This window comes from Parambassis ranga, chromosome 8 (genome assembly GCF_900634625.1).
Source record: "Parambassis ranga chromosome 8, fParRan2.1, whole genome shotgun sequence".
Taxonomy (NCBI): domain Eukaryota; kingdom Metazoa; phylum Chordata; class Actinopteri; family Ambassidae; genus Parambassis; species Parambassis ranga.
This window is the reverse complement of record NC_041029.1, coordinates 15,600,882-15,626,094: the sequence shown is the minus strand read 5'-3', so window position 1 is coordinate 15,626,094 and position 25,213 is coordinate 15,600,882. Positions and strand designations below refer to the sequence as shown.

The window sequence follows — 25,213 nt, the reverse complement described above, 5'->3', positions numbered from 1 at the left end:
CCAGCCAGCCACCGTCTACTGTAGGTTAATGCAGCTACTATGATGAAGAACACCATGTAACCCCAGTTCCACTAAACCAAGCTATCCCTTTAACAGTGGGTCTGTGCATATACAGTCATTTGTATCATGCGTAATTAATAAAACTGGGTGGACAGGAAGACATGCAAATCAACAGAGACCAGTATGACCAATACAAAGGGTTAATGATTAATAATAAAAAACATTCATCCTTTCTCATCCCACTGTTGCCCTCCCAGTCCAGCCGGGACATTAAACCCAGACACATGTCCATATGAAACCAAACGTGTGGGGTTTACATACCTACAAAGAAAAAAACGTTTTCAACCAAAGACAAAGAGAGGGAGAGAGAGAGGGGGGGTGCAAAAACATCTGTTCGACCAAATTAATAATTATATAACACAGAAATTACACGCAGCCAAATATGGGTGCATCACATGACCAAGAGTGAGTAACAACTAAAAAAAAATAAATAAATAAAAAAAGGAAAAATCAGCCAATCAGCAAGCGTCGGATGCAGCATAGAGACCAATCAAAAACAACCGCAGCACTCCCACGTCAAACACGTACGAGACGAAGGATGGGACAGGACAGCGGAGAGGAAGGGATGCAGGTGAGAAGAGACAGAGCCAGTCCACGGACGACAGACAGGATGGAGAGAGAGAGAGAGAGAGAGAGAGAGAGAGAAACCAAGGAGCAACACAAACATCGAAAAACCATCACTGTTCAAAACAAAAAAACATGAATACCAAGGTGCATCATTCAAATAAAGCAATTAGGTTTGGTGACCATTCTCCTGAAAACTCTCATTATGTGTGGTGGGTTGAGAAACAGAGCACCAAAGGATGGAGAGAGGGAGGAGGAGGGAGGAAGAGAGAGAGACAAAGAGCAGATGGAGAGAGAGAGAGAGAGAGAGAGAGAGATGGAGGGTGAGAGAGAGAGAGAGAGAGAGAGAGATGGAGGGTGAGAGAGAGAGAGAGAGAGAGCAATCCTCATTCCCAAAAAAGGAGAGAAATCAAAATAAACATGAGACACTCTGCCAGGCATTAAAACTGTGTGTCACAAACTAAGACCAGTACACTACCACTACGACTACCACTACAACTACTGATACACAAGACAGTCCACTACAAGAAAAACCAAACCAAAGGAGAAAAACAAAAACAAAATGGCAGCATAAAAAGAGACCCAGAAAACAGCAAGGTAAACCCCATATCGGTTTAGAGATGCATATGGTTACACAACACTGGCTGATCTGGTGAGAGGCCAGGGGCCAGTTGCACCAGCTGTTCATTCATTCAGGGTAATGGTGTGTTATACCAGGCGGGCTCACTTCAGGGGTTGCACCAAGGTAAACAATCATCATTAGATATCGACATTTAATGGCTCTAAATGCATGTCTCAGCCGATCAATAATAACCTGAGTATACAGGCTGGCTGGCTGTCCCTGTTCTGTAGAAATCAATCATTACACTTTGCTTAATAATCCGTAATCATGCATGATTACACCTGGTTATTTGTGATGTGGCTGCTACGTGAGCTGGCCAAGTAACATTAATGTTGACAGATCGGCTCCAGGTGTTTGGGTAATTAGACCCCGTTCACACTGGGGAATCCAGATTTGAAAATAGGTCTGAACGTATCCAGCTTAAAGACTATCCAGATACAATCCTACTCTAGCTGGATTAACTTTCTCCAGTGTGAACGGGGCTTCAAGATGTTCTTCACTCACATAGCATTTTGCTATGTTACCTCACTATCAAGCTAATGTAAGTGTGTTTTACATTGAGCCATGGGGCAAATGGGAATGCTAGTGATAACATTAGCAGCTAATGGTAACTTAGCTGCAGTACAAGGGTCTGCAGCTAAAATAGAAAGCTAGCTTATTTACAGCCCTGTTTGGATGATGATGCACAATAAGCTAAGGCACTGAGGAGCAGGAGTTTTAATCTATTCCCCTGGTTACAAACAGAGAAATCTGAGGTTAGTCTGACTTTTATGCTACGATCTGTTGACACATTTGGAGACAATTCCAAAAAATATATTTATTTAGTGGTGCAACCCAATTTTATAACCTGCTAGCAGAGCAGAGCTTTACTGCATCCAAGCACTTATGAAAAACTGGTGCAACTCAGTCCAGATGTGGAGCAGCAAAAGTTTCTACGTATGTTTTTAGTTTTGCATGAACTAACAAAACAGACTGTGTCAGTAGTTCAGTTTGTTTCTTAGTGGCAAAAACAAAACAGTGTGAATTAGCCGGTTAGCCACGTGTTTAACATTAGCTTCCCTGATTCTGTGTTATCTTAGCTCGTATTTTTAGAAATTTGTGTCCAATCGGCAAATACTTGACAAACTGCACCAAAAGCAGGCAGGTCAGTGAAATAATAAGAAAAAAAAAAAAATAAAATAAACCAAAAACAGAGCAGCCATATGTGCCCTGCAGGTTCTGCATTCACTGAAAGCAATCGTAGGCAGCAACAGGGAGCGAAGCTTCATATCATTTCTGCTGATTTTTATTAATCAAGAAGATGAACATTGTACACATGGAGTCCAATGGAGAATTAATCAGATGGATTGTAGACAGCCGTGTCATTGCATAGAGGAGGGTGATTACATTCGGTCATTCCCAGTGAGGTGTTAATGATGTGGTGGGTGAGGGGGAGGGAGGGGGGAGGCACGGGCATTAAAATATTACTGCTAAAAGATGTGCTGAAAGATCTGTCTGTGTCCCTGTGATGTGCAAAATTACATCATATTTTTTATTCTGTATGAGCTTACATAGCATTAAAATCAATCAAAACGTATAGATATATAGATTAAGACTTTATCAAATGCCCATTTTAAGGGTGGGTAGGAAGGGGGATTCAGTTCAGTGATATAGATGTTTGTACACAACTTACCGTTGCCGCAGAAACAGCGAGTGGTTACCGTGGAGACTGACAACAACACACAGAAGTCGTCAGGGAAACAGAAAAAATATAATAAATAAAGGAACAAATAATCCGAGTAACAAAAGAAACCTAGAAGCCCACTCCCTCCTGACATCAGCAGTGGTTACAGCTCAGAACACAAGAGAGAGGAGAACAGAGGAAGAAATAAAAAAACAAAAAAAAACAAAAACAAGGAGAGAGGATGCTAGCTCTCGATGCTCTGACCGTCATTACAACAATCAAACCAACAAAGGGTCATCCGTGCTCTGGTGAAGATGGTAAAGAAGGATGGAGATATGGGGCAACCTTGCCGGAACCCCTCAAAAAGAAACCATAAAAATAGAAAACTCTCTCCCAGTAGATACAAATTCACACCAGCCTCCGTGTGCTGTCTAAGAGTCTGTTCCAGTCAGAAAAGGGACCAGCGGAGGTATTTTTGGTTAGCGAGAAATGACTCATTCTTGTGTGGTAAAGTTAGGCCACAGAGAGACGAGTGTGTGTTTGGACACTGGAGTGACTATCATTCCCAGATCTTATCCAGTCACCACAAAAGAAACACTGAAAGACAGTCAAACGATAAAAACAGACTGACGAGGAAATGGAAATACGGTTAAGAAACTAATGTTAATTTGAGATTAATTTGAAATTAAAGTGAAAATGACAGAAAGACAAACTTGACTGGCGTAAAGAAGAAAGAGAAAGAAGGAAGGAATGGAGCCCCCACACACACACACACACACACACACACACACACACACACAGACACACACACAGAAAGAAAGAGCGAGGCTTGAAAAGGGCAAAGTGGAACTCTTTCCCCATTTTCTACATTTTCACTCAAAGCAGACAAAAGCAAACACACACTTCACATGTCATCATTTCTGGAGCGAATCATGCAGCAACACAAAGTTCCCAAAAAAACAAACACACAAACAGGACTGGCAAATCCAAACCTGCCGAGGGACTACAGGCAGTAAGCCTTCAACTCCACACACTCACAATCAGGTTCAATCAGAAATCAGACATGACTGATCGAAGGCCGATGTGAGCAGAGGGCCGGCTCAGATGTGTGTCAGTGTGTGTGTGTGTCAGTGTGTGGCACAGCGTTGGTTGGATGGTGAGAATATGCATGTTCAGGCATGCAGAACCACAAGCCCAGCTTCTCATCCTGCTCGCTACACACATCCATGCAGTGGTGGTGGGGACAGTCTTCACCCTTCTCCACTTTGCATGCAGAGCTGCAGCACTTGTGACACACACAGACACACACACTTCAGCTTTTCAACTAAAACTCTGCGCTGCAGAGGAGCCATCACTTCCTGTAACACTCCAGCTGATCGACCACAGACACACAAAGTTAGTGAAGAGGAGAGAGAGTTGCAGGAATGAGTCACAAACCATGTTAGCATTTTTAGCATCTCCAGTCCCCTTGCCCAGCCTGTCTGGTCACAGGGCTCCATCTTGCCGGGGTTCAAGCATCAGTGGTTCAGGCCTATCAGTGTCCTGTGAGAAGGACCTGCAGTGGGTCGTGGGTGCTGCACCTGCCATGTATTTTAATGTATTTTTGTTCTTAATTCCTGGTTCTTCATGTTATAACATCTACCACACATCAGCGAAAGCAGCAGTCTCTGATAATTTAATATGCTAACAGGTGCTTCCAGATGGTTTATTTATGTATCATTAGCTTGCAGGGGGTCCTACAGTCAAAGTGACACATGTCAATGAGAGCTAAAATGCTGGCAGACACATGTTATGAGTGAGGACACAATCACAGAGACAGCCATGGATGGATGGGAGGAGATGCATGGAGGTGTGTGTGTGTGTGTAAGTGCATACAGAGGCCCTTGTTTACATTTGGCTTTATAATGCGCCACTGTTTGGATCACATGTAGACAGCGTTTGCTCAGACGTCTTCCTCAGATGATCCAGAGTTTACCCCCCTCCCGACTTAAAACAACAAACAATTATATATTTTTTTTACTGTAAGGTCTCTACCCCTGCAAAGTCTGACACATGTCTGGCTACAGACTGAAGTGACAACATCAGGCATCGGGCATCTGAAAACAAGTGTTTGACCTGTATGCCAAAGACTGAGGTGTGAACAGAGACGTGTCCCAGCTGTGCACCTGTGATTAAATCCAGCCAGACTCCTGTTAACGCCCGGTGTGAACAGCAACACGTCTCAGCCCGTCCAGCCAGTGTTGAGATCACATTTTAAAAACCAAATGTAAACAGGATCTGAGATACACCCTGTCTATCACACTTATATATAGATATATATATATATATATATATATCTATATATAAATATATATATATAGGCCTACAGGGCTCTATATATATAAGATGAATGGCGGTGACATGGAAGGAGCAGGTAGAGACAAAGTGAACTGTAGTTAGGCCACTTACATGGACACACTGGAAGCGTACAGGAAACTGACTTCTTCAAAGCGCAGAGTTTTATTCCAGACAAAGAGAAGTACAGTGCAACTTTAAATACAACAATTCTCTACACACATGCACACTATGAAGAACCACCAAATAAACCTGCATTAGCATGCACCAGGGATAAAAAACAACAACATGGCAGCACTCCAGGTGGGTATGGTCTAAGGATTCAGCTGTGAAACTGATTTCGACTGATGTCATGCTAACTGAAGCACCGACAACAAAACTAATCCAACCAAACATTATGAAACATGCAAGAGAAAACATCCAGCTGTCCACCTCAAAGTCAGGCTACAAAGTCCCGTTTTAAAATGTCAACCATGCACACCTAGGCTACACCAGCTAAACCCATGCCAGCAGCGGAGTCACACACACACACACACAATACCAGTCATGTATTTATGTAGCCCATATTTCAGAGTTTCTGAATAATAATGATCGTCTTTTGTTCAACAAACTCTGAAATCATGTGACCGGTTTAAAGCTGCAGCAACGTCAGCGGGAAAAGGAGGAAAACTGCCGGGGAGCATCGCCTCAAATAGAAATGTCCGGCCCTTTCTCCTTGAATAAAAGAATGCATAAACACATATCCTCCTCCTTCAAGCCCATGCACCATAAACAGACACACTCTACAGACATCTGCTGCTGCTGCTGCTGCTGCTGGCCCACCATGCAGCTCATACGTGACTCGCTGAACAGCCCACCACCACTACCGCAGCACATCATGCAGAGTGACAACTAAAAAAACATTCCACTGCTCGATAAGAGTGACCGATATCATGCAAAAAAACTCAAGGAGGAAAAAACAGAATTGGATCGAAGCATTGCCGACACACACACACACACGTTCCCATTACACAAAGTGCAGGACTGATGCAGGGGAACCTGGCGCATCCATTCAGCTTGCTGATTGACTGACGGTGGAGGTGGAGTTTATGTTGTACCAGTGGATGCAGGTGGCTGTCGTTCATTCTCAACCACACTGCAGCAAAACTGAGAGAACACAACTAAAAGGGTCCAGCTTCATCCATCATGCAGGACTCTCTCTCTCTCTCTCTCTCTCACACACACACACACAAAAAGGAAACCACCACAGTAAGCCCATGCAGAAACCCTGGCTTACAGTGGCTTAAGTCAAGTGGCTGATTAAAAACCCCAGAACTGCTCCCAGCACATGCTTCATGAAGAAACAACAAAACAGCACACACACACTTTACATACATAAAAAAAAATATTACTCAGTACGGTTCATGTGGGAAAGAACCCAGGCTTCCATAAAAGTGAGCATGCGTCAGTGCTGCTGTGATTCCCAGCATGCTGCTGTTGCATCAAGGAGCCATACACGCTGTCACAACCACTTAGCCACAGCACCGGGAGAGGGGAACACAGAAGGATTTCTACACTAAGAAGGAAAAAAAATAAAAATAAAGAGCATCTGCCATGCATCATCCTTTTACTGCGTTCCTCTCGTGCCCTCCGGTACCAGAGACACAAACATCATTCCAATTGTTGCAACATCAGTGTGGCTACTAGTTGTACAAACAAAAAGGTGAGGAGGCAACAGATTAACGTAGGAAAAGAAACATACCCAGCATGCCTTATGTTGTGTTCTTGCACCCCCCCCCCCTCCTCCACACACACGAAAAACAAGTCTTTTTGGAATTGAAAACATTTTGCAGAGGACCAGGAATATCAGTGGGCTGCATCAGAGCATATCACTAAAGGGAGGATGGGAGCTAGCTAGCAGGGAGTGATGAAGCAGAATAACAATGGGAATACAGAGAGAAGACAAAGGAGGAGGAGAAGAAGAAGAAGAAGAGGGAGAGAGAGAGAGACGGAGAGAAAAATTACCTCAATCTTTCGACCTTCCACCAGCGTGCCGTGGAGCTTTTCCCTGGCTTTCTCTGCGTCTGCGCTGGTCTCAAATGTCACAAAGCCAAAACCCTGCGGTACACGGTGGAGGTTAAAGAGGCAGGCGGTGAGAAAGAGGGGCGCATCATGAGGGACAGCAGAGCGGTTAGAGACCTTGACATTTTTTGATAGATAACTGCAGAACAACCATCTCCCCCGAGCCACATTAACAGAGGAAAAAACCCATGAAGAGCAGCAACGGCTGTCATCACTAAGTCACTGAAGCAATTACTGCAGAGTGAGAGCTCAATGCACTGCGACGCAGGAACACCTCCGGCATGCAAATACACAGGAAAATATCCATTGAAACGTACATGTCTGTGCCTCACAGTTGTTGGGAAAGCAGATAAAACAATAATAATAAAAGTAGCTGTTGCTCCACCATGACTGGTCAGCAGTGTGGAAACCCCACGCAGCTGCTGCATGTTGCTTGCACGGGTCATGGTGATGGCTCTGCATTTGTGCAAAGCATGCGCATTAATAACACTGTGATCAATGTGTTCAAATAACCAGTACTGAGTAGGAGATTTCATGAACGGACCTGGCTGGTCCGTCACTGTTTAAGGCCTCCCTGGAAACATGTCTGCTGTTGTTTGAGCTGTGTACACTGTCTCGGTGTTTGTTGGTGTGTCTCTGCACTGCCGTGCACCGAGCTCTCTTCGCCACTTAAAGTTTCAGAGCATTAAATCTGTGCACTTACCTTTGATCCCCTCTCATTGAAAATAATCTCTACATCCAGAATCTTCCCATATTGCTGCAACCAAGAAATGGAAAGACATTAAACATTCACATCTCTGTGTTGTTTACTGCACTCAGCTTCTCTGAATTGGTGTGAATTACAGCTACTATGCACTAGGGGTCACTATTGCACAAAGTACAATTCCTCCATTTTAATGTGTTTTTCCTCCTTTTCTTCGCCTTGAACTTTGCCCTGGCTCATTTATTTCTCTCTCTCAGTTGCTAATGCTAACACACTGACACACATAGTCATTTGCCCCTAAAGTTAGCGGAGAACACCCAGGAGCGCCTTTAGTTTGTGTTGTGTGTTTCACTCTTTTGTAGTTCTCCACCATCCCACCCTTCCTGACGGATTTACTGATCCCGTTAAAAATGAGGCCCCACAACATTCCGCGAGTCTCACCCCAAACATCTGCCTGAGGTCCGGGTCCCGGAAGCGGAAGGGGATGTTTGAAACATGGAGGCGTTTTGGAGTCCCTTTGGCCTCGGAGGAGTCTCCTGCAGAGCTGCCGGCTGCTGTCCCTCCTGTCCCGCACTGTACACCTGCCTCACCCTGAGATGCCTCTTCTGTCTTCCCCTGTAGGAAGGTGAGAAAAGAGGGGGAGGGGAAGGGAAAGAAATGGTTGAGAAAAATCAGCCGGCCTAAACCCATGTCAAAAATAAACAGCATAAATAACTAAATATAATGATCATGTTTATGTTAAATAGGCACCGTGTTGGCTCTGGAGTTTAAAATAAAGTCTGAAGTCCACGTTACATTTCAGTGTGGGAATGAAATGAGCTCGGCCTGAGGAGACAGCTGGACTGACAGAAATAAAATCTATTTCTTTATACGAGCAGCAGATGGATGAGTTATTGTGAGGCGGCTCTAACATAGAGGTCTAATTTAAACAATTTTTCACTGCACTCATTTCAGGTAATATTTAATAGTTAGTCCAGCAGGGGCTGATGGGAGTGTCATTATATTTGTACCTCACAGGGCTGTGACACACCTAACCAACATTTGACTGTTGCCAGGCTGCTACTGAGTGTCTGTGTCTTTTTTTCAAAATTTTACCACTGATTAATCCATGGCTGAACCTGCACTTATTCTGATTGGCTGATAAACCAGAACACCAAAAGGGAAATGTGCAGGTGCTCCTCATTTTGTGGTGAAAAGGTAGAAAAAGACTAAAGCTAAAAAGATACCTCCATTTAGGTTATAAAGATAAAGATTATCCTCTTTGCTTTTTTCAAAGACAAACACAGACTACTGCCACCTGCTGGTGTGGGGAGTTATCACATACAGCTAGGCAGTCACTCCCTGTAGTCTTTGAGGTGCATTTAAGTGCATTTTTAGGGCCCGAGCACTGAACGGTGAGACACACATATGTATGTATCACCCCAAGACGCACAAAAAAGTCTCTTGGACCCCCCCCCCCTCCAAACCCAACAGGAAGTCCGCCATTTTGAATTTTTTTGGTTCATTTTTGGCGATTTCTGACCCTGCTTCAAAACCTTTCACGCCCTGCATACTTCATCCAATTGAGCTGAAATTCACTGTGTCCACTCAGGACACCATAGGGAATAGATGCATTCCAAAACTCTTTTAAAAGTGTTATGGTGTGGCCGGGCCATGGATTCAAATTTGACCATTCGCCATTACAAAAGAACTCGCTCTATTTTCTGCAGTACCACCAACATACTTCATGCAATGTGGACAAAATCTTACAGTACTGCTATGGACCCAAGTCTGAACTGATATATATGCTAATAGGATGGTACGGTCATAGCGCCACCTACTGGCAACAGGAACTTTCTCTTGTAAACATGTGTTTGTTGTACGTCTCTGGAAATGAGAGGAGAGGAGAGCATAGGACACGAGACTGCGATGGCCCTGCGGATCGCAAGGTGTGCGAGGGCCCGCAATGCTGCTTGCAGCTTTAATTTGGGTTTAATCTCTGGTTTAGTGGCTTCAAAGAGCTCTAATCCTCAAGAACAAATCTCACTTACTAAAGTTGCGGGGTGATAAACACAAATAAAACTCGTTATAAAAAGGATTTATGACTGTACTAAAACATTGTAAAACAAGCAATGGGAACAATAAAAATCTTGCAGTCACGTCAAAATAAAGTCAGAAGGTGTAGGCACAAATCTCATTTAATACCTCAACAACAAATAACAATCTGAGAGCAAAAGGAAAACTAGAAAACTGACACTGAGCTTACATTGTTGTTGTTGTTGGAGGTGGTGTTGGCTCCATTCGCACCAGCCCCTACCTCTGCTGTCCCCTGGCCTGTGGCACCAAACATGGCCCCAGGGCCAAACTCTGTTCCCGGTAGCCCGTTTTGAGGTGGGGGTGGAGGCGGGAAGGCTGTGAAGGGTGGGGCCACCAAAGCCTCCTGTCCTCCTGTGGAGTCCTGAGAGCCCTGTGGGAGCAGAGGAAAGCAGAGATGAAGGCAACTTAACATAAATTCTCAGTGAGGCTTTTTTGCAGCAGCGGTGGTAGCGACAGAGGGGGTTAAAATTCAGCCTATCATATTTCACTCTCTCTCTCTCTCTCTCTCTCTCCCTCTCTCTCTCTCGCAGCCTGCTCTCTCCTCTCCACCTCGCTCTGCCTCCATATCTCTGACAGGCATGTGTTTTCAGTCAACCGACCATGAAATATTTACAGCAAACACATCTATTATTAAGAGTCACAAAATTTGATACACACTTTCGAGATACAAAGATGGGATGGATGGACACGTAGAGAGATAAACACCAACTGTACATTACCTATGACATGTTTATGGCTGAATAATGTAAATGCTTGTTTCTGTATTTCTGCACTGCTGTAGGAGGACATCTATATTTCAGATGAAATGTGTATCAGCCGCCTCGGGTTGTTTATTGTGTGTTATCAGCAGGAGGATCATCTATACAGTCTTTACAGCTCTGCTGCAACATACACACTTCATCTTGTGTGTGTGTGTGGTAGTGAGTCTGCACTATTGATGGCTCAATCATTCCACACGCACTCAAGGGCATCTTGGATTTTTAAAAAAACACCCTTAAGGAAAAGTAACAGAAAGAGAAGCTGAGAGAAAAAGGCCGACAGGTTTGAGGTCAAGGCTGCGTCTTCCACACCAGGCCAGGCAGGATGACACACAGCATCCAACAGCATTAACCACTGGTCTGGTCTCTGCCACAGGCTGTATCTGGGCTGGGTGACGCCTAGAGACACTCTGTCTCCAGACAGCCTTTTTAATTAGACAGAGTAACTAAGATGCCGCAAAGCAATTGGACTTTCTTTCTCTGCGTTTCTCTAATCCCACAGCCTGACCGTGCACTGTTCTTCTGCAGCGACGGCCACACTGGCAGTAAACAGCCAGCTGGGGCGAAAAGGCCCATCTGCAACGCAGATAGCTTCTGGGGTCTGGGCCCAGCAGACAGTGGAGGCATCTGAGAAGGATCCAAAAAAACAGGACGGAAAAATCTGGGAAAGTTGTCTGCTCTCACTGTGGTAAGGCTCAGTGTGTGTTAGGAAAGAATGTGTGAAATCTGATCAGGTTCTGGTTCCACTACAGTCTTTATCACCCAGTGATAAAAGAGGGGCCATCAAAAACCTGCTCACAAAGAGATTATATGCAATCAAAATTCATTACCTAGGCCGCAGCCTTTGCTGCTATGTTATATCAAAGCCTACGTTTGCTTGTTAGGGCAAGCGAGCTCATAAACATGCAGTAGCTTGTATTCAGCCACTAAAGGGTGTGTCCGATAGGCATAACCTAGCCCAGGGCTGAGTCACACACACACACACACACACACACACACACACACACACTGGGCAGAGTCAGAAAAATGCAAAAAACAGTGACCACAAGGTCAAAGCTGAGGATTAGACATAGGTATTAAAACATGATTTATGCTGGAAACATAAGGGTTAAATATTTCATCAAGCTGTTCTAGTGTCTACAGGTTCTAGTTTTATGAACCCAAAGTTATAAATTTGCTTGATTTCTAGCTGAATAACACAGCCAGCAGCACAAACTCATGATTAGACATGTAAGAAACCACCTTAAGGTGGTGAAATATTTTGGTTTCTGATGCTTGTGATCATTTCTGAGCTTGTTGGATTAAAAAAAGTGCATTAGTCTATGTCCAAAGGAGGGCACTGTTGCTTCTGTGTCTGCCAACAGCATTAGCATGATCCAACAACCAACCAGCATGATCTGGCCGCTCCTTCACTCAATGATGAGATTATTACATAAAATAAAATATGATTAAAAGCAGCACACACCTGGAACGTTATGTCTCTCAACCATAGGCAGTGTATACATTTGGATGGAATGTCCATGAGGACACCCATCAGCCTAAACAGAGTCTGCCTAAACATCTAATACAGGAAAAGGCATGTAGCAGGAGGCTCACGCTGGGAGTCACAGTAGTCATGCCCACAGTTATGCATACTTTTAATTAACAGTTTTAATACCAGGCTGTTCATTTCAGCTGTAAAGTTGAACATTTTAACATTAAGGTCTATGAGGATAGACTCACTTTTGGAGCCAGCCCCTAGAGGCTGCTACATGAACTGCAATTAACCCTGCATAGGCTTCATGTGTCAGCCCTCCAGGCTGCCGCCTGCTCTCAAAACTTGTCTGCATTTATGTAATAAATATTAAATTGATGGGCCAAATGTTTCCATTTTGGGAAGGCAAGCTTGGAGAAATAGCTTAATATCAAACCCTGATAATCACTGGATCATATGGTGGACAGATAAACAGTGAGAAGGATCAAAGCTGTGGATTAAGACGGAAAGAAACACACTGAAGTCCACACAGGAATTCCTGACCCAACCGAGGAGCAACACTGCCCTACATGGAAGCATCATATAGTCAGAGACAGAGAGGAGGGGGAGAAGGGAAAATAGAAATAATGGAAAAATAAAAAGGGGGACTTGGCAGGAGGGGGGGAGGGGAAGGGGATTATAGGAAAAATAATGAGACGTCTGGTCTCAGGACAAACTTTCCACACTGAATTCTGAGATAAGATTCAAACTGGTTAGCCTTTTAGAAAAATGACACGGGAGGCAACCTGAGCAAAGCTGAAAAGGGGGATTTACAATTAAACGGGAGCATCTGGAGTCGAGACCTATTCAGCCGTGCTGAGCAGTTACCTGAAACACCATATGTTTTTCCATACACAGAGAGAGGACGAGGGGGGAGGAGAGGCCTTTTCATGGCGAGCCTTTCAAGCGTGAGTCTGTTAGCTGCCCAAATAAAGCACACACAGCGGCTGCAGACACACACACTGGATAAACATCCACACGCTGATGCTACTGAAACTCATCAGTCTGCGTGCTGAGTGACAGTTTGTCTACTGGAACCATCCACTGCCTGCAAAGGAACTGAGCTTACAGACTCTTCTCCTTCTGCTATTCATCTCTTTCCTTTTTCCGAGGTTGAAGTATGCACATGTTTACCCCCCACCCCCTCCTTAGTCGTGCCTGCCACACTTGATGAGAGCCAGGAGGCTTCTTTTTCTTTTTTTTATTCCTTTAAATCCTCCGGCACTCTGCTTTACTGTACTCTGATGTCTATCAAACCTTAGACCACAGCCCATCTCCTTATACGGTAGCCTCTGAGTGGAGGCTCCCTTCCTGACTGTGAGCCAATCAGATTGCACAAAGGCTGTCATATTAGGCTCACACATGAGCACCTAAAAATGACCAAACAGAGAAGTCCTGATGTGTTTCTGTTGATGAAAACACAGAGAACCTTCACAGCTCTCACACAGACTGTCGCCACCCATCGAGGTTAAACTGCAGGCTGAGCTGATGCTGTCCGTCAGTGTCCGTCAGTGTCAGCAGCTCTGCGGCTCCGCTGGGACCTGTGACATGCAGCTCGTCGCTTTTTGACAGTTCTGATCATCATCACCGTCACTGTTATTAACATAATCACACCGACAGTCACTCCTCAAATGTCCTGATTTACCTCGGGCAATTTGGCAGTACAGACCAAAACAGCAACAGGTCACATAAAAAAATAATGTAGTGACTAGGGCTGTGTATTGGCAAGAATCTGGCGATTCAATACGATATATCCCGATACTGTAACAAAGGCGATATATTGCGATTATGTGTGTGTGTGTATATGTATACACACCTCTCGTATCTCACTGTCGGTGTCAGCCATGTTCAGTGTCAACGACCGCGAGACTAGAGAATAAACAGCTATCGCGTGGTGGCTTAAGCAGAGCTGCTTAAAGAGACAGCGTGCACCACAAAAGTAAGACGCTGAAATTAATGTTTGCTCATAAATAATTAATAAAAAAAAAAATCGATCTGACCACAACTTAAATCGATTCCAGTATCCCCCAAATAAAATATTGCGATATTTCACAGAATTGATTTTTTCTTACACCCCTAGTAGCGACTCACTCACATGAATGGCTTTACTGGGCAGTGAAAAAACTCCTTTCAACATTTTAAAAACAAATATCCACGGTTTCTAATGAGAAGATGACATCCAACAATTTTCATAGAAATAAAATATTACTGGGGAAAACTATCTACATTTAATCAATGATTAAAATATTACTTTGTAAGTAAACCAGACGGGAGATAATCTCTCTGTATGTATTCAATATTATTATTGATTCTTTTGGGGATTATTTGTTGACGTATTTCAGGTTCTGACAAATCAGGAAAGCTGTTTTCATGGCCACTATACCTCCTTTTATGCAGCTCTGTTCTGTTTTAATGCTAAAAGCTGCCTGTAAACATGCAACAAGCAGTGTCACAAACTAAACACTCCTCACTAAAAGTGCACAATCTTCTGCCTAACCATTGTTGTTCTACTCCGTCCAAACACACTAACATCTCTAGAATGTCACTTTTCCTCGACCATTATTCCATGCTGAGTTACAGAGCGTGCAATGAGTTAAGGTTGGGCCATTCATACTCTGCCATCACAAAGTTTTAAATGTAAAACACCCTGCATCTCCGTCTTCCCGCTGCAGTGTGAGCTGTGCTACACTGTGCAGACACACACCGTTACACGGCTGTTTGTCATGCAGTAGAGTAGAGGGCCTCGGAGATACAGTCCTGCATACATTTAAGGCTCTGCTGCACCAGATCTGTGCATCGCACTGCGAGCGATGCGCTGTGAGGTAACATGCAGAGCGCGCTTTCACACCTCAGCCCCATGCACGCAGCCTCAGGCTACAGCGTTTAGTGTCGGACAATATCATCCCTGCTTTATAGGCAGTAAAGGGAAGAGCGACCCCAGAGGAGGAGCGGTTTCACGCAGTTTCACACCTAGAGCTCTCTCTGTGGTAAAAAAATAAGCATTATGTTTGTGTGTTTGACCACTTTCTAATGTGAGAATTGCAAAACACAAAGAAACACACAACACACCTGTGCAATAGATTGTACACCTGCACAATCCATATCTCATGTGTGTGCAGGGACACTCCCACAGTTTAACCACACACATCTGGGTGTGGATGCTTTACAGATTCCTTTAAGGCCTGCTGTGCTCTAGTACTTACTAAACAGGAAACAACAGGCATGTGGATCCACATCGAATTAGAGTCCAGGGACGATGTCACCATAACTACAATCCAATCCAAAAACAAACTTTAAGTCTGGGATTTGTCCCTTTTTTTGCAAATAAACATGACAGAAACATGATTTTTAACAGTTGGATAAAATGGAAGGCTGCCATTGTGATGCTAAATGTCTAAAAACGTGTGTGTATTTAAGGGCAGGTGTTGCAGTGTTTAACAATCCGCTTCAGCTTCAGCACAGAACAGCTCAGAACGTCTTCTGCCTGGTTCATCTGCTCCTGCTGTGTCTGTTTGTTGACATCAGCCTGATATCTGCAGACAGCTGGCAGGCTCACATTGTAACTACCCAGCACAAAGAAACAGACTGAATAAAGTTACATCCTCACTTTGATCACTTTAATGGCTTCAACACTCGTCAGTCCCTGCAACAAAAGAGAAAATATAAAGGACTGGATCTGTATGAGGAAAATGTTTCAGCTTTCTTGTTGCTTATATCATCAACTAATGCACAACAAGCTCTGGTCTGAGACCCAATCAGGCTCGAGGGACTAAAATTAGAGCTACATCAGCAGTCCTGTGTGTTTTAAAATAATTAGTTTGAAACATTACGTAGTCTACAAGTTACTGCACTTAGCTGAATATTCAGCCATCTGTTGTGTCAGCACAAAAGACAAGAAGATTAAGATAGCAGTAACTAAATGCTAAAAAGAAACACTGGCACTTACAGTTAAGTTCTAGACTCATTTATACCAAAATTTGTGACCATATGTAGGTTTGTGAAATGCAGCAAAAACCCCCAAATAAAGGGGGATTCACACCTCTCCATTTGCCTCTCTGTCATGTCTTAAAACCGTGAAAATCAGGTGTCAAAAAGCAGCTTGGAGGACAGTGACAACAGCCTCTTTCGCACTTCATGCCACCAAACAAGCCGCAGTGTGCAAATGTTGGCATTTTGTAATCAGAGGTGTGCCGTCCCGTCACATTTTGGCTGTCGACCTTCACCCGACAGGTTAAAACAGTCAATATCATATGAAAGCTTTGTGTGCTGATTAAAACCAGTCATCTAACCTAGTAACAAATCCCTATTGTTTCCTTTTCCATTGCACCCACTAAAGATGTCAGTGGGTGACACAGGCAGATTCAGGTAACCCTTGTGCCCACAGAAGTGTCAAACTAACCGAAGAGTGGCGCTGTAAGTTTTACAGAGGACGTGTGACTGGCAACGTGTCACCTTTAAAGTGCATTCCAGCACGGAGCTGACCCCCACCTCAGCCCTGCCCTCACACCCTTCTAGTTACTGCCGCCATCCTCCATTGGGCGTCAGTCTCTTTGAAGAGGAATAATGTGTTTAGCTTACAGCAGCTTACAAGGGTGTGAGGGTGCAGAGGAGGGCGGGGGCGGGAGGAAGATATTGAGTAAACCTTCACCAGTCTGCCAACACTGAATGCACCACTTGGTCATTATATATATATATATATAGTAAAGGTCAAGTCTTAATAAACACTGCACTATAACTATACCATTAAAAGTGTTACAGATTAAGCCATGGTATGCAGCTACGAATGAAACAAATGCAGGTGTGTGTGTTAGTATTAGTGCCATAAAGGAGAGGGTAATAAAACTACTTCAAGCAGCAAGTGGTATATATATATATATATGTGCGTGTGTGTGTGTGTGCGTGCTTGTGTGTGTAGGAACAACTGTCTTGGCACCTGTCTCCCTCAATTCAGCAAACAGAAGTTTAAACTGCTCAGACAGCTTGGATGTCTCCACCCTCTGCGCACACACACGACACACACACACATACAGTAACAGCATGGAGAGCCCTCACAGCACCAGACGACACACATGCATGTCAACACAGGCAGTTGCTGCCTCGTGTATGCGCGGGCGTACCTCCCCTCTGCCATCCCCCTTCCCAGCAGCAGCACCACCACCACCACCAATCCTGACAGCTGCCCTCAGGCCCAGAGGAACCCGCAACCACAGAGCAGGACAAGCTAGAACAGAGCCAGAGAACAGCTCTCATCCTCAGGCTGTCTCTCAGCTAAAGTAGCACAGACACGCCCACCATATGTTAAGAGCAGGCTAGCACACAACAACTATACAAACATCACAATGCACAACACTCTAATAATGCTGCTGCTCTGCAAACGTTGTGCAAGCGAACAGATCTACACTCCGTACAATGCACCGAAGATAAAACACTGCATATGAATTAACGTGACATCTTCTCCGGCAATCACACATAATTGGGTTCAAAGACTTAAAAAAGCTGCAGGGACATGCCCCGCTGTTAGCCTGACGCCCGCCCAACGATCTGAGGCCTCACCTGGGCCAGAACAATGCAAACCAGAAGAGGCCATACCACATAAACAGCACACCAATTTCTGCCTCATCAGGCCAAGCCAAACATGAAAAAGATCATTAATAATGAAAGTTATTTTCTATTTTTGCCTTGTGCATAAAGCTCTGAACTTACCGTTAGCATAGCAGGGTAGTACAGCCCCATCATGGTCTGATCTAGAGGAACAACTGCTGACCAGCCCTCCACTTCCCCGTCCCTTCTCCTCTCTCCTTCTGTTCCTCCTCTCCTGTGTCTGTGCTCTAGGACCATGAGCTGACTGTGGCTTCCGTCCACTTCTGTCTCACACTTTCAAATTCTCCCTCGTTCAACTCCTTCTTCCTCCTCCTTTCCTTTAGCCTGCGTCCCTTCTTCTTCTTCTTCTTCTTCTGTCTCTGCTTCCACAGCACGCGATCCTCGCTTGCCTGTCACTCTGTGCCGTCTCCGCGGACGCCCTGCTGCTCTGATCCCCCCTGGGCCTTTCTGTCTCTCTCCTCCTGCCAGTCTGAGTCTCTTCTCTCTCCTCTTTGCTCTGCGTCTGTCATTCACTACACTCGCGTTACACGTCCTCCTGCTCCCCTCCTGCTTCCTCCTATTCCCGCCCCTCTTTTAAAACTTTCCCTCCCTTTCAGCTTCAATCCCTCCTATCCGTCAACGCATCCATCCTTCCATGTAGCCATCTAACCCTGTGTCTGTTTGGAGTTGTTGCTGTCTCTCCTCCAACCCCCCCGAAGAGACTCAAGAAACAGGAAAGAACGAAGATGCTGTCTTCTATCCACGCACTGGCTGCCTGAGAGTACAGAACACGAATGCGACCCCCACTGCATTGCAGCTTTTTTTTGATGATTTATTTATTGCGTGGCAGCCTGTCAGCTCCAAAAAAGCAGTGGTTGGTAGGTAGGTAGACAGCTAGGTAGCTAGCTGCGTGGGTAGGCTCCTAGATCACCATCTCTCTGCAGCAGCTGTCTTCATCACACAGACGGAAGTATCACTAAACTGAGAGAGAGCGCCCACTTGGACCTGAAATCTGTATCATGCTGCATTGCGCCTTCTTTCATTCGGCCTGGGCTCACTTCCCAACGCTGTATTGTTAAGGAGGTGCTTAATTTGCAGAGATGAGAGTGCAGTTCCTTGCACTGCGTTTTCATACGGGAGGGACTGAACTCTGCGGAAAAAAAAGCCCTGATGCCAAGCATTCAGACATCTGCTGAGTCTGGCTAGAACTGGGTCCAGAGGGATGGAGGGAAGGAAAGATAAGCGATTGGATGTGTGGGGGGGGGGGGAAAGGGGGTAAATGAGAGGAGATTGGCGTGGATTGTAGCGGTGGGCAGAGGGGCAGTGGATGCAAGTGAGAGATAATGGGATTGGGAGATAAATGGATAAAAGGCCGGGTGGAAAAAGAGCGAGGGATGACAGGATTAGGGCTGTAAGTGAGGAGGATGAGAGGATGAATAGGGGATGATCTCAGGATTAAGTACACAGACTGAACACAGCGATAAACACACAGTCGCACACAAACACATGCAGAGTGTACACACAGATGTGGCTGTGATCATATTCACGCTGCTGCAACTTAGCTGGCCAGGGGCTATATCCACCCAACACCTATCAGCAAGTCCAAACAAAGGCCTGATACTTCAAACACAGTATCTACAGATAATCAATAACCCTGACTCATCTTTCTATTCTAACAGAATAGGATAAAATAAACTAGGCGTGTGAAGGTTATGGCCTCAGGTTTCTGCTAGACCTTCTGTCACTTGTATGTGCATTGCTAAACCTGATGGCCTAAACAGAAGGAGACTGACCCACAGGGCGGTCATGGACACCGCTATCCACACACAAAGGCTGCCCCCCCTCCCCTCACAGAGGTGTGCAGCTACAGCGGTAGCAGCGATCTACACAAACCCGGCATCACTGTTTAACACACTCATATCGACACAGGAGGACCTGCAGGCACTTCAAACATGCATACATAATATAACAAAAGGAGCATTACCAAGACAAATGTACCGCAGCAGTGAACAAGCCGGTCCTGCTAAGCTAGGCTTGGCTAACTCCATTTGCATGATAACCAGCAGTTAAAGTGCAGGAGTCTCCTAATGTGTGTGCTCAAGGGTAGCATACATTAGCAGGGATGACTTTTAAATCATTTATAAAACAAATGCAGGAGTGTGCTCTGAATTTAACACGACGAGATGAGTTCAGATCGGAGGTGTGCGTGGCACAGCTGCTGGTCTTAAGCTTGAGTTATACTTTTGTGCCGCATCTACACAAAACCTGACCTTCCCTGTTAATTACAACAGCTAACAAGCTAGTCGTCTGTTAGACACAACACGATGTGTGGTTATAGTATGTCTATTCAATGCAAAGGCAAAAATGAAGCTTTACAAGGAGAGGAACCTGCAAAATCTGCACACTTTGTCACAGAAATGTACACGGGTGACACTCAAAAAACGTCTATTGAGTTAAAGGTTGGCTACACACCTCAGACAAGGCACATTGGACCAGATCTTAGCGTGCCTTTGTGGTTTCTTTGTGTGGTGTAACATCAGCTTTTAGTGTTGTTTTGTGCAAAATAAAAAGGGGCTTTCTAAGCAGATAAACTAAGGCAGTGATGAGCCAAAACAGGAATATAAGTCTGCTCTAACAGAGCAACTGACTGTTGCATGATTCTGTGCCCTGCAGGGAAGCCATCTTAAATAACTTCCTTTTGTGTTTCACCTCTGCTACACTTCTGCTGGCTCATCCTCTTCTTCCAGCTTTTTTTTTTAGCTTGCACAATATTTTTTCTCTTCTCTTCTTCAGATCGACACCCAGGCTGAAATAGCGCAGAAGTGCTCACAAAAGGGAGGCGGGGGGGATAGAAATCTAAATAACATTAAACTCTCACAGTGTGTCCCTCACACAAACTCTGAGAGCTGTTTTCCCAAGAAAGGAGAAACCAGGAGATGAGTTAAAAAAAAAAACACATCATGTGAGGGGATGAGAATCTCCCATGTTGTGATGCAGGGAGGGAGGGAGGCTGGGGGTGAACAAGCTCACAGACCAACACTCCCCTCCTGTGGCACTGCCAGAGAGCTGCACATCCCAAACTCACAAAGCTTCACACACACACACAAGCTCATAAACACACATAAGTACGGAGCTGGTTTGAGCCGCTCAATGTGTTCTGCTGCTTGGAGGTAGATAAGGAAATAGTCGGCTACCCTGCCGCTGCGCTGCACACATAAGACACTCATTACTGAGAGCAATATGCATGGAGAGACACTCAGAATGAGAAGGAAACAGAGGAAGTGAGGGAGGGATAAAGAGGAAAGTGTGAAAGGATGGGAACAGTCTTGTGAGTCGGGCTAAGCTCTGCATGTGGAGTGTGCAGAGCTTAGCTCAAAGAAGGTGATAGAATAATTTCTCTCTACTTTCAAAGGGTCACATCTTTGAAAGAGAAGCTCGGTACCTCTCCCTTCAATTCTCCAAAGGAAACATCTTTTATGAGCTACCAAAGACTCGAGAAGAAACAGCCTAGATAATAATAACAGTATGTTCACCTGCATAAAAAGAGCTGGTTCTGTGACATAGTAGCAGATTATCATAAGTGAACCTACACTTTGAGAAGTGTCGTATTAAGGTAACATAAGAGGCTTTAATTAACTGGACTTATTTCTGTTTTTGACTTCAACCACATAACTGACAACTGACATGCTTTGAGTGAGTCAAGGATTCTGCATTACATTCTTTTTTTATTTATTGTTAGACAGATTTGTGAGCAGTCAGTAATCTCTTACCTGACTGTGAGGTGGGTATCCATGGAAACCAGGGTTTAAAGGCTCATTGTTCTGCAAGAGACAACAGGAGGGATGAGAGCAGTGTAAGTGGACAGGCTTTTGAAAATGAGTGGATGTAGAGTGATGTCCAAAACTTGTAAACATTTCAGATAAAATGCACAAATATCCAAGTGACTAGCAGTAAAAATATATCCCTTTCCACAAAATAAAACTATAACAACAAACAGGGTAGGGAGGAGGGCAGACCCAAATCTCATCCTGACATGCAACAACCCCCCAAGAGGACACGAAAAAAGGTTGCTATGGAGAGGGATGGCTGGATTATCCTGATTAGCTCTTCGACACAAGTTGACTTTAAATACATGGTTAAAAATGAAAGGATGAACAGATGGATGAAAAACAAAACAAGCAGCATCCTCTGCAGTTCCTCAAATGGCCACTTGAGGGTGAGTTTAAAAGCGAGTAAACCACCAAAGATCTTAAAATGTCCAACTTTACAGCAGAAATAACACATTGAGGACATTTCCAGGCCAGTACAACAACTTCCTCGAGATTAAAATAGCTTAAAATAGCTTAAAATAGTTATCTTAAAAGAAATAAATACCTACTATGAGGAAGAAAATCTGAAAGCCCAACACCACAGCTCCCATCCAGGTAAACAAAGACAGGGCACTGCTACAAAAAACCAGCAAACGCAGCACAGGAACCAAGATGATGGCGAGGAGAACAAAGCAGTGTAAAGAAAACTGAGAACAGCACCTTCTTGTTATGCTGGATTATAATGCCAAGAGATTAACTATTTGTTTTGTCACCTTGGTGGCACAAGGCAGAACACACGCAAATGGAATGATTAGGGAGCTGGTTACTGCCCCGAGTTCCTGCAGTGGAAAAAACACCTCAACACACTCAGTGTGAGAACAAGGTTCATCCAAGGACAGAAGACGCTTTTCCTCAAGGAAATAGACAGAGGGCTGAGTTAAGTTAACAGTTAACGGCCTGTGTGGTTACCGTGCCTGGTGAACCATCGCTGCAGGTCATCACGCTCTCATATCCAGCCATCCTAACCAATAAAAACCCCTGGCAGAGGGTGAGAACCTCATTTCTTGCTGCACAGAAAGCAGTGTTGTAGTTAATTGGTGTGTAATTGATTTTAATTAGATTATTTCTGTCTCCTTCGTTCGCCTTTCTTTATTATTTTTCCTCCTCTGTGTCATTTTGCACCAGTGAGAGGAGCCATTGTTTGCGGCAGAGCTAAGGTGAGGAGGAGCAGGAGGAGGCGAAGGGGAGGGTGGAAAGACAAAAGAGTGGGGGAAGGGGGAGCAGGCGCAGGAGGAGGGCTGGAACAATGGGAAAAGTTAAGCAAATGATGATATTTTGACAGCAGTCAGAGAGATGACTCCAGCACAGTCTAGCCTGCTGGCATGCCTTGCAGAGAAAACATGACCACCTAGTGAGACTCATGCCTCTGCTCTCGAGGAGGAGCTGAGCCATGAGTCTCTCTATGTGAGAAGGGGGGAAGGGAGGAGGGTGAGGGGTAAGGTCTGAGGAGGTAAACGAAAGACGAGTGTGTGCATTTGAAAGTATATGTTAGGGATGGGGGTGTCGTCTTTAGAACGGCTGATGTTTTCATTAGTTGTAAAATATTTCAAATCCGTGTGCTGCCTCTTGGCCCAAATGTGCTCCTCCATTCAGCAAACAGCTTGAGTGTGGGCTGTGTAAAGCTGCTGCAATGACAAGGGCAGATCTGACTTCTGAAGAGTGTCAACAGAGTTAACCTCCTGGTCCTGACCTGCCCACTGCGGGAATCGCCTCCTGATAGCATTCATCCAGCCAATGGCGGGCCAAAGTGACAGTATTTTGACACGCAGTTTGTATAAACACAAAAGCTATTATTCCAAAAGCTTACACAGTGTAAGTGTTTTACTTCAACTGCAGGAACTCGGGGCTGGTGTGTGCTGGAGCATTTGTTTAGCGCTAGTGTTGTTTGAACAACGCTCTCCCTCCTTATTGGACAATTCTATTGTCTTTTGCTTACTTTTAAGTTTATTTAAATGCTGTCAGTCCAATCAGACCCCCGGAAACAGCTGAGAAAGAACTCCACCCAAAGGTGCCCAGTGGTTCCTGCCATCAAAGGGGCACTGGTTCTCCCTATGAAAACACCCCAGAAATAGTTCCTATGGGGGAGGTTCCTGCTGCCAAATCACACACTTTCCCTTAAGGTTTAGCCATAAGGGAACCACAGTGTTTAACTATCAGCACTAAACCTGCACTCAGAACTACTTACCCCTAAGCAGGTACTTTTTCTTCCTAAAAAAAAAGCTCCTGATGCTGAAAAGTCACCTAATGACTCAGGCTCAAAGTTCCTGCAGTTGAAACACACCTATAGAACTCCTATGTTCCTGAGGTGGGAAAGTGGACAAAGGTGCTGGCTACACAAAACTAGCTTAGTAATTGTTGCTTTGCTTTGTTTTCGGTTTAAGAGTTTAACTAGAAGATGCCGTGGTGTTGAGTTTAGCCAATCTGGGTCAGACCTTGACTTTTTAGTTTGAAGTACCTATAGTAGGACCTCCTACAATGAAAGCTCCTGCTGTGGGACCATGCATGAAAGTGCAGGTCACCCCTAAAATGGCCCCATAGATCCTGCAGTTAAAAAACATCTTCTGGCTGACTGGGCCGTGGAGCTATGCGGGCTAAGACTAAACGCAGATGTGGTGTGGATCCATGGATGGATCAAGAGAGGGGGAAGAAATGTCTAGACAGCGCAGGCTAGGGGGAAGCTAAAGGGGGTAATGGAGTCTGAGGTTAAAAAAATAGCCCAGATGTAAAGAATAGGAATGAGAACCATTTTCTTTTGATACACAAGTACTAAACTCTGACAGTGGGTGTGTATGTCCAGACCCGGGGCCCGTCCTCCTCCTCCCCTGTCTGAAACAGTCATTTCTTTGTCTCCTCTTTCTCCACTTCCTGTTTCATCTGGAACCAATTTCCCCCTCGTGCCTCGTCCCCAGGGGGAACACTCTCCTTGGTGCGCAGCGTTTACAGGGGGAATGGACAGGCTTATATTGAGCAACATACTGACTGCGTAGAAAGCTGCTGGTGCTCGACACAGCACAGATGGAAGTGCAGAATAAAAGGGGAGCTGTTCAGAGTAAAAGTCTACAAAGCTCTGGGCAATGTCGACAGGAATGAGAAAACTCGAGATGCATGTTGCAAGTTCGCAGCTCTGCTCTGCATTTGAAGCTGCACTGAACTGACGTGGTGCACCAAAAACTGGAGCTTTGTGCTGTATTGTTGTCTAGCGGTAACAAAATACATACAATTACAGGTGTTTTGATCACATTTACAGCCCGGGAGAGGGTGTAGGCACCATACTAGCAAAGGAAAACTGGAATCCAAACCAAAATGATCCCTAACCACCAAATTGTAGAGTCACTGTTGGTTCTACAGTGGAAAAAGAAAAGAGGAGGAGCCTACGTGGAGGTACAGAGAAAGGGAGGGGAGCAACATCT

General features: G+C 44.8%; 1 protein-coding gene across 1 annotated transcript in view; it reads right to left on the bottom strand.

Moving 5' to 3' along the window:
- Positions 1 to 25,213, bottom strand: part of LOC114439465 (RNA binding protein fox-1 homolog 2-like) — a 42,843-nt gene that overhangs the window by 9,769 nt on the left and 7,861 nt on the right. The window contains 5 exon segments of the mRNA XM_028411406.1: positions 7,248 to 7,340; positions 8,008 to 8,061; positions 8,449 to 8,622; positions 10,253 to 10,453; positions 21,705 to 21,755. Of these exon segments, the coding sequence (XP_028267207.1) occupies positions 7,248 to 7,340; positions 8,008 to 8,061; positions 8,449 to 8,622; positions 10,253 to 10,453; positions 21,705 to 21,755 (573 nt within the window).